We start from the raw sequence: 9626 nt of genomic DNA, 5'->3' as shown, positions 1-9626 counted from the left end.
CACAACCAGTAAAAACTGAAAACTCAAAAGGTTCTTGGTCTCAGCACCATAACCAGCATAGCTCAAGACTGAGCCTTTGCCTTAAGGCTTTTCATGTTCCTGCTGGCTCAGAAGAGGTTGGAGTTTATTTTAAAAACCCGTGTGAGACTACCATAAATATATAACTGCCTGAAGCCTCCAGCACAGCTGTACACATAACATGATTATGCAGGTGATGTGACTTGAAAAATAGAATTGATTTAGGTGTGTGGAAGTAGAACTGCATGTGGAGACAAAGAAAAACAAGGAGACAGAAATAACAGTTTGTGGTTTATTTGGTGTTGTAGTTGGTACTACAGTTGGACAGTCACTGTCTTGTTGCACATAGAAACCTTAACATTTTTTTAAACATGCTCTGGAGACAGAACTTACAACTAGACTGATATAGTACACAAAAATAAGGTTCTCTAAGAAAAAAATACCCACAAAATTTCCAAAGCAGTGTTAGGAAAATACACTTGGACCTATTAACAGTGAAATATTTAAGCAATTCAGCTGGCAGAGAAGGTTGGTCAATTGGCTTGACAATCCTTTAACTTCAAGAAATGTCTTTGGTTTCACATTGTGTAGCAATTACTCCTTATTCCTTTGAACCAACATGAAACAAGATAAGGAAAAGGCAAAGGGTTTTTTAGGCAGTGCTGCTTTGAATGCTGGATTTGTCATACCACTTCACTGAACAAGACTGACTAGGTAATCTAGCTCTGGCTAAGAACATGGGTGTCTGTGAACAGGGAAAACCCTAGATTAGTTTCCTAATGCTATCTTCAGGAAACTCCACTGTTCAGATTTGAGCTTTCTGTGTGTTCTAGTTGAGATAATACATTGAAAGATTTGACTTACTTGGAAAGTGCAACGTAAGACAAACCACTAAACCCGTTAAACTGCTAAGACCCAGAAACTGCTCAGGCAGGTTTAAAACTGTAGTTCCTTCTGGATTGCCCACAGTGTGTCTGCACTCTTCCTTAATTTGTCCTCTTCCTCAGGTTTTAGGATCATCTTTACTACATCAGTGATGCCATTACTGCCCAGTACACAAGGAACACTTAGGAAGACGTCTTCTTTTATTCCATGCAAGCCCTGAAAGGTACATAAGGATTGTTAGGCTGGAATTTATATATGTCTGTATGTTTCATAGAATATCGTATCAGGGAACCAAATTTAATTGAAATTAAACTAGAAGGTGATTGCTGTATTTCAGAATTCCAGACATAATTCTCCATAAGACAAAAATTAGGAAAAAGGGGCTGCTCACCTTAACAATGGTAGAGATGGGGTGCACTCTTCTCAAATTCTTCATGATACTTTCAGCTAGATCTCCCACAGAAAGGCCAATAGCCCAGGATGTGTACCCCTTCAGTTTGATCACTTCATAGGCACTGCAGAGATACAACACTCATTAAAGAACAAGCACCATCAACTGAACTGCTTTGAGTTTGTCAGAAAGGCTTTTGGATTTTTCCCATCAATTTGGAGGCATCAGAAGCTTCACTGATTTTCTGGAAGGACCAAAATGAACTCAGCAGTGAATAATTTTATTTGCATTTTACACTAGTCCCCACAATTATACTGCGAGCCTAGAAGTTTAAGCTCTTCCCTATTTTAAAGTTTGCTAATCATGAAAATTTAACTACCTTGCTTCTTAAAATATTATTTCATGCTACATTATGTTTGCATCCTAACATTTGGGGCTACTGAGATATTCTAGATCCGGCTACTGCAGAACAGAGATTTTTCAACTCTTCATGATTTGTTCTTGTGTTGAAATTTGTAAAAAAGCCACACCAGTATTTTACCTGTCCACAACCTGCTTATGGACTTCCTTCCAGTGTTCCTTGTCTCCATCAGTCCCCAAGTCTGGATGAAGAGCCTTCAGAGAGACACCAGCAACATTCACTCCGCTCCAGACAGGCACTGAGAGATGCACATAGATTAATTATCTCACAATCTTCAGTACTTCTTCAATTAACAGTTAACATGAGATCTAACTGGATTAATCTGCAATACATCACTTACAATTTACCTATGATCTTAAATATAGTATGACCTATAAGGCCAACCTAAATTGCAGCCTGAGAACCTAGGAGCACATCAACATTTATATATGGTGTCAGAAAGTTTGAATAGACCTTTGTTAACGTGAGATATCTGGGCAATATGAACTAAAATGACAGTCACTGCATTTTGCAAAGTTTTCCCAAAGTGCATTGATTCCAAGTGCATTCTGGTGGGTGTCAGGAAGCAGACAGCACAGCTCTAGTGCTGCTTGAAAAAGTACAGGTTAAATAAGGAAAAAGGGCTTTCTCCTGTCCTCCAGACTTGCCTCTGCAATTCCTATATACAGTGATTAAGAGATGCCAGGAATGGCAGCTGACTGCCAGTAGTTCTGGTGCAGATCTTTGAGAGGCCTTTGCAGAGAACTTTATCCTCCTGCTGCTTCAGTTTGGGCTTTTTTGGGAGTTACGTGAACAATCTAGCCTAGAAATGTTGAGCCAGCTCAGGTTACAGTAACGACCTTTTCCAAGCACAGTCATTCAGGTCAAATATAGATCATCTAGGGTTACTCTGTGCAGCAAATGACTTAAATCAGAACTTGCATTTTCAATGTGCTGTAGTGCAAAGGTTCTGCAGCAATGTTTTGCTGTAGCTTTTCGAGGTGTCCCTGGCAGACAGCATCAGGGAGTTCTGTGTAACAGCCAGCCTGATTTCACCCTTACCACTGGAATCTCCATGCTCTCCAACGATCCATCCGTGGCAGCTCAGGGGGTGGATTCCCAGCCTTTCTCCCATGAGGTGGCGGAAACGGGCAGAGTCCAGATTGCAGCCACTCCCAATAACACGGTTTTTGGGGAAGCCACTGATCTTCCAGGCCACATAGGTCAAAATATCCACTGTGAGGAGAACAGGGGCATAACAAGTGCCACTCATGAGCAGACTGATAATGAGGATGGTACCTTGCATTTATCTGTAAGTGTTTTACCTGCATGCTAGTTTCAGGAACAGAGCACAAAGCAGTGCCCATGGCCAGGCACTGCAGTGGGCTAACCTAATGACTGTTTAATATAACATAATGACTATTTTGAACAGTCCCTCAGCTCTGCCTTTCTGTTATGCATGCAATTATCAGTGACCCTACTGTGCTCAAGATCACTCAGTCTGAAAACCCAAGTTTATTTCTCAGAAGACCAAACTGCTGAGCCTGGAGAGGGAAGATGACATTTTTTGCTATACAGATACCATAGAATGGTTTGGGTTGAAAGGAATGTTTAAAATAATTTCATTCCAACCTGCTGCCATGGACAGGGACACCTTCCACAAGACCAGGTTGCTCAAAGCTCCATCCAACCTGGCCATGACCATTTCCTGAAATGGGGCATGCAGAACTTCCCTGGGCCACCTGCTCCAATGTCTCACCACCTTCATAATAGAGAATTTCTTCCTTATAGCTAATCTAGAGCTACCTCTTCCAGTTAGACTAGTTGCCCTATGTCCTATCACTACATGCCCTTGTAAAAAGGCCACCTTTTTTTTAGGCCCCTTTAGGTACTGGTATTTTCCAAAAGCCTGTGCACTAATGCCACCTTACTGAAGGAAGACTACTCTCTAAGCCAAATCCTCTTATGGCAGCACAAGACAAACCTGGGTTTGAGACAATAAGCAGCTTGCAGTCAGGACTGTATTTAACGACGTTGGGAATGATGAATTTGAAGATATTCACGTTGCGCTGGACCAGGTTAAGGCGGCTCTCTCCTTCTTGCTGCCGGGCACCAGCAGTGACAATGACCAGCTTGGAGTGTGCAGTCACACTGTAATCTGCAGACAAAAGGCTGTGTCAAACATGACCTCTACTACACGTGATTCAGAACAGGAGTTCTCACTTCAGTTCTGTACTGGGATCTCAAATTCTCAAGTTTGAGGGTGCAGCAATTCCCTGGTAATTGTTACTGTAGACTTTGCCTCTATAGAAAATGGCATTTCATTTTATGACAGTGGCTCTTGCCACAACATTGCAACAACATTAAGGCATGATGCTACTGTAAAACACAGCTTCAGGCAGTGATACTCCTTGCTTCTCAGCCACGAATGGGTCTGGGGATAGCTGTTGGGATAGCATTCAGACTAAGTGCTGTGTAGAAGAGGAAGAAGGCTCTGCCCTCATAACTTACTACCTGTAGGAGCTGTAATTAAGGTATGAGCTGGTTAAGCCTTTGCCCTACTCAAGGCTGCCACTAAAAGTTATCAGAATAAGGCAGTAATGAGTTCAGGGGTTAATTGGTCATGAAATAAAAAGTTCTCAAAGGTGCACAAGTACTTAAGAAATCCATTATTCTGTACTGAGTAGTGAACCATGAAAGAAAATTCTTAGCTGGACTGGCCATAAGAAGGTGTATTTAAAAATGCCAGCTGAATACTATATCCATGAGGTTTTCCCCCAACAATTAAGAGTGACAGGCTAAGTGATAGATTTGGCTGTCCTTGTGAGACCTGAAGTGGCTACCTCCATTTAGAAACAATGGGCACATGAGAGCCAGCTACTTGCCTTTGCCAGAGACGATCTTTGGAGTTTTAAGGAAGAGGCTGCCATGCTGGAGATCCAGCATCTCTCCTCTGAGCTTGTCCTCCACGACATCAACAAGGGCGAGTTCATCGGCCAAGTCCTACAAGAGACCAAGAGCAGTGCTGAGTTTGCTGCCTCTTTCAGCAAAGCCCCCAGTTTTCAAACCATGAGGTTACAATTATTTTAAAAGCTACTTAAACAATTTTGGTCTCTAACACTTCACTTCTTCCCAGAGTGCTTGAATTAGTCTCCTGGGATATCCACTTCCTTGAGTTCCCTTTATACTTTTCATAACCACATTCTGCATGAAACAGGAGTACAATTAAGCAGGCCAATAACAAAGAATAATTTAATAGGGATTCATATGCAACCTATTTGACAGTCAAGAAAAGCCTGATGTTAACTACAGCATTTTCAGTATAACTGAAGGCAGAAGACAAGTCATTCAGAGTGTCAAGGACCAATTTTTCCAGACCACACTGCAAAGAATCATTCCATTGCTCTGCTCAATTCAAAATAAATCCTCAGTTCTCAATCTTTTTGTGTATTTAGAGTGTTAAGAGAATTCCTGCTTAGAAGGAAGTCTGCAAGTCCCACAAAGGTAAATGTAGCTCTTAAAATGATACATAAAGGACATTCTGCCTGATCCTGAGGCAACATTTATCTACAAGAACTGCAGCTATTTGTTCTCTGTCAATAGCTTGGAGACTATTGCTTCACTTCAGGCCCAAAAAAGGTTTGTATAACCAGAAGTTCATCTTATAAGGGTGACTACTTTTTTTGCCTCTCTTTTAGGTCTCGGGTTCTTCTGGTGCTTCCTCCCAAGCCTGATACTTACCTTCATGAGGATGCTGATGGCACAGGCCATTCCCACTGCACCCACGCCAACCACGCTGATCTTATTCTCAGCATGGCTCTCCTGTTTGTGGACAGTGTGGATGAGCTGATCCTTGAGAGACATGGTGTACTGCTGAAAGCAAAGAAACAGATAATTTCTCTAAGCTTTGGAGCTTTTACTGACACCAAAATATTTATATCCAGCAAGACTGACTTTATTCCAGGATGATAAGAAAATGGATTCAAAACAAATGAATAAAATGTCTGGCAATACTGTCTGTATGCCACAAAATTATTGCAAAACTGAATTACTGGTGACAATCCTCTGTTCAAGCTCACCCTAGCTTTGCCTCAAATACAGCCTGAGAGCCATTGATTATATTACATAGCTGGTGGCACTCCAGCAGCAGGAGCAGAATGTTCTAAATGGCCATCCATATTACATTTAGGTACAGGAAGCCATTTTAGTACTTCTAAGCAGAGCACAGTCTGGCACTCTCTATTCTCTCACCCTGAAAAACTGGTATTATGTGCCCTGAAGCCTTTCCAGGGCTCAAGTTGTGCAACACTTAGGCAAGCCCTTTCTTAGGGCAGCATAAGCCTCCACGTCAACTTCATGAATTTGTTTTGAAGTGAAACTGCAGTTTTGAATTAAGATGGCTGGAGTCTGGTGTTACCAGACTATCTCTCCCACCCTCACATTTTAGCTGCAGCTGCCCAGCATCCTGGTTAGTTGGGTTCTGAGAGCCAAGGGAGTGCAGAAATGGCACAACTATGACGAAGGATTGTGCATTCATCCCCGTCTCTGCGCGGAAGCCACCACCAGGCTTTCCCAGGAAATGGTGCTGCACTGGGAGCTGCGCTGGAGCCCAGGGCAGGAGCAGCGGCACAGACGGATGCAAGTACAGACACCGCATGACTCTTTATGGTTGGACAGGCAGCGACTCGTTCAGAGCATGAGAAGCCAAGAAGAGGGTAACAACTGCAAATTTTGGGGCTGAGGGGAGGGCCAGGAAGCCAGCAGGGCCCATATTTAGGAAAAACCAACCAATCTAGTCAGTGTTCCTGTGCAGGAGCCTCCTGAAGCATGGCCATGCAGCGCACTCTCCACGTGCCAAGCCCTCCCTTTGGCACTATAAGCACTTCAAGGCTGATCAGAGCCACCCACTCAGGCACGTCTGTTACACTTTATTTTTTTTTCCTCTTAAGAGTGCCATACCCCTCAAAGACACAAGTTAGGGGAGCGGTAGGTAGTCCACTAATGCTGTATTTGAAACGCAGCTCTAAGCCCATCCTCAGGTCTCTTTGCAGGATCACTCCCTGGGGCCGCACGCACCGATTACGGGAAGCAAGCTAATCCACGGAGTCTCAAGAGGATGGAGGGAGGGGACGATGGGGGGTTGTGAGTGGACTCCAGGGCTGTGCAGATTCCACCACGGCCGGGGCGACTCAGCAGAGCAGACGGCGTGGAGCGGACTTTGTCCATTTATCCCCGCTTGCTCCACCGCGTCCCCCCGGAGATTTGCAGGTCCAGCACCGCCTGCAATCCCCCTTCTCGCTCTCCCCCTGCTCCTGCACCCCCGGCTCCCACACCCATCCCCGCCCTCCACGGCGATCGCACCTACCGAGCGTCCTCACCCAAGCGCGGCGGTGACGGCGGGGCGGGGGAGGCGGCGGCCGCCGCCTTAAGTACGGCCCGGGCGGCTGACGTGCGGCGGGCGGGCTGTGGCGGTGGGGACGTGCCCGCCGACACGTCGGGGTGGAGAGACGGAGAGGGAGGAGGGGGAAGGAGCAGCGGGAAGGAGATGGAGCGGAGAAGCGGAGGGAGGCGATCGCCGGGGAGCTGGGGCGGGGCTGAGCTGAGCTATGCGTGCCCTCAGGGCTCCTCTGAGGGCCCTCGGCCGGGGAGAGGTCGCTCTCTCTGCTGTTAGCCGGGATGAGTGAAAGCAAACGCTCCCGCTCTGCGGAGTTTGTGGGAATTCAAGGCATTCCTGCCTTTGTTTCCCGCCCGGGCAGTGCCGGCCAGCCCTGTGCTCCTCCTCAGGGGTTTATGGCGATAGTTCCGGATGGGGCCCCTTGTCGGGTGGCTGAAAACCAGCTTCTAATTTCCATTTAAATCAACAGATGTTTGTGCTTTTTGGTTATTTCCCCTTTCCTTGTAGTTACGTATTCAATTCCCCCCCATTTGTTGTGTTAGGTTATATAAGCCAAACCTTTTGAGCCCTTCCCGGTCATAGAAGCCGTTCCCTGGCCATTGGGATGTACGTTCTGCGGCACTTTCTCAATTTAAATGCTTTTTCTCCTGAGAGGGGCTGCTGCATAGAGTGTCAGAGGGCGATGCCTCAAAGACAACACTAATGTTTTCCTGATTGTGGAAATTCCATGACTGGACTCGCGCTGGTCAGTTTCAGTCACACCAGGCTGTCAGTTTCCTGTCACCCTGCGGTTGGTTAGTAAAGCCAAATCCTTCTCCCATTCACTTATTTCTTTCTCGGGCTCCCAACAAAAAGCAAAACCAATTTTAAAAGTTTATTTTTTTGAAAGTTTATTTCTTGAATGCCTGAAGTTTCGATTTTATACTATACTATTTTGTGGGTCATTCTACAAAACTGGATTTTAGTAAATCCACGCTGCCTTTTATCCCTTCGTTATTCATTGAATAAGATGTTTTTAGTTAGATTCTCCTTTGCAAGTTTTTCTGAAGAACTGCACAGACATCAAAATCACAGGCCCAAACTGCTTCCACCATGGCTTACTTCTTAGAACCTGCTGTTCTCTGGTCCTCTGGTAATGCCTTCAAGTAGGCAAATTTACTTAAAATCTTTTGGATTTTTGCATGCCAGGGTTCTGGAATTGAGAATGCCTGGCTCCTCCAGCTGGACAACAGCAAACTCAGTGAGTTTTGCTCACCATCTTTGAGTTGTGTCCATTTATTTTCTTTTACCCACTTCTGCTTTCTCCTTCTTCTCTTAGACATCCTGTCCTTACCCCATGGATTATGATGTTCATCCTTACTGAAAATCAGGTAAGTATTAATTTAATCTCAAGTGAGTAGCTGTGTTGTCTTTATTTTCTCATTCTTGTTTTTACAGTAATTTTACAGTAAACAATTTTTTTCTTCCTTTAAAAAAAATTCTTGTAGTTGTGGTACCTTTACAATCTTTGAGTTTAGTTTCCTTTTGGGATTCTGACTCTAACTGATTTTTGGCCACATCTGTCCAAGCTCCTAGGATGTGCTTGAGTTCCTTTTGAGGTGCTTATCTTGCTGTGGCATGCCTGGTCACACACCATCCCAGTGATAATTCCCTTCTGCTGGGGTGATCTGACAGCAATGGTAACCCAAAGCCTCACCATTTATTTGCCAGCTCATTGGCAAAATAACAGAAACAAAAAATACTGGGGAGAAAACATCTTGAAGCACAGAATTTGTATAGATTTGCATGAAACAAGACAGAAAAATACAAAATTCTGCTTATTATAAAGACCACCACTTCCAGCAAGGGAGGTAAAACATACATATTTATACAGAAATATATATTTTGTTTGCACTAGATGTGCTCTGTTCCTTGCTGCTGCTGGAGGAAGGAGCAATGCTTGTGGGATGTCCCATTTCAGAGAAGACTGGTCACTGAGGAAGGGAAGTGTGGGTAGATGCTGAGTTTGCCCAAAGCCACGTGAATGCAGGGTGAAAAGGAAACATAGTTCTGTCATTCTGCATTATTCTGGGTTCACTGAGCATCTTGTTCTGCCAGAAGCCTCAAGGATGGATTAGGAGATTTAGTTCTGCATCCCAGGAATCTGTATTTATAGTGGCTCTATATGAATGGAACTGAACATCTCATCCAGGTTTGAGTTACAGACATCTGGCAGGACAGAAAATGAACTTTTGACAGGAATTAAGACCAATAAGAAATATTTTTTGCCTAGAAAAGCTTTTACTTCTAAAGAGTTTAAATGCAAGATAGGAAGCTTCTATGGCAATACTGGCTGAATAGAATAATAAGCATTTTAAAATGGGTAACTAATGTAAAGCAAGTGGTATTTTACTACTCACAGTGAGACCAAAGCTCCCAAGAGAAGACTATTGGTATTGTAAGATTCTTCTTAGGCTGTGGCTCAGACAGAATGAACTTGGACATGGTTTTTAGGGTGTAAGTTCCAGTAATATCTTCACTTGCCTTCGCTTGTGTTT

The 9626-nt window shown here is 44.2% G+C and overlaps 1 protein-coding gene across 2 annotated transcripts; it reads right to left on the bottom strand.

The window, feature by feature from the left end:
* Positions 1-296: 296 nt before the first annotated feature.
* Positions 297-7175, bottom strand: LOC103826768 (L-lactate dehydrogenase A chain). 2 transcript variants are annotated; one of them, XM_009102212.4, is made up of 8 exons: positions 7060-7175; positions 5436-5567; positions 4580-4697; positions 3679-3852; positions 2757-2930; positions 1836-1953; positions 1295-1418; positions 297-1119 (listed from the first exon to the last, which is right to left on the bottom strand). In XM_009102212.4, exons 2-8 carry the CDS (start codon positions 5556-5558, stop codon positions 955-957), a joined length of 996 nt encoding a protein of 331 aa, XP_009100460.1. In that variant the 5' UTR covers positions 5559-5567; positions 7060-7175; the 3' UTR covers positions 297-954. The 2 variants fall into 2 exon arrangements, with proteins under 2 accessions (XP_009100460.1, XP_018763411.1); XM_018907866.3 differs by having other exon boundaries at positions 5436-5564; positions 7060-7169.
* Between the last annotated feature and the right edge of the window lie 2451 nt (positions 7176-9626).

Source organism: Serinus canaria, chromosome 5 (genome assembly GCF_022539315.1).
Source record: "Serinus canaria isolate serCan28SL12 chromosome 5, serCan2020, whole genome shotgun sequence".
Classification (NCBI taxonomy): Eukaryota; Metazoa; Chordata; class Aves; order Passeriformes; family Fringillidae; genus Serinus; species Serinus canaria.
The sequence above is the reverse complement of the archived record's forward strand: the minus strand, read 5'-3'. Positions and strand labels throughout refer to the sequence as shown.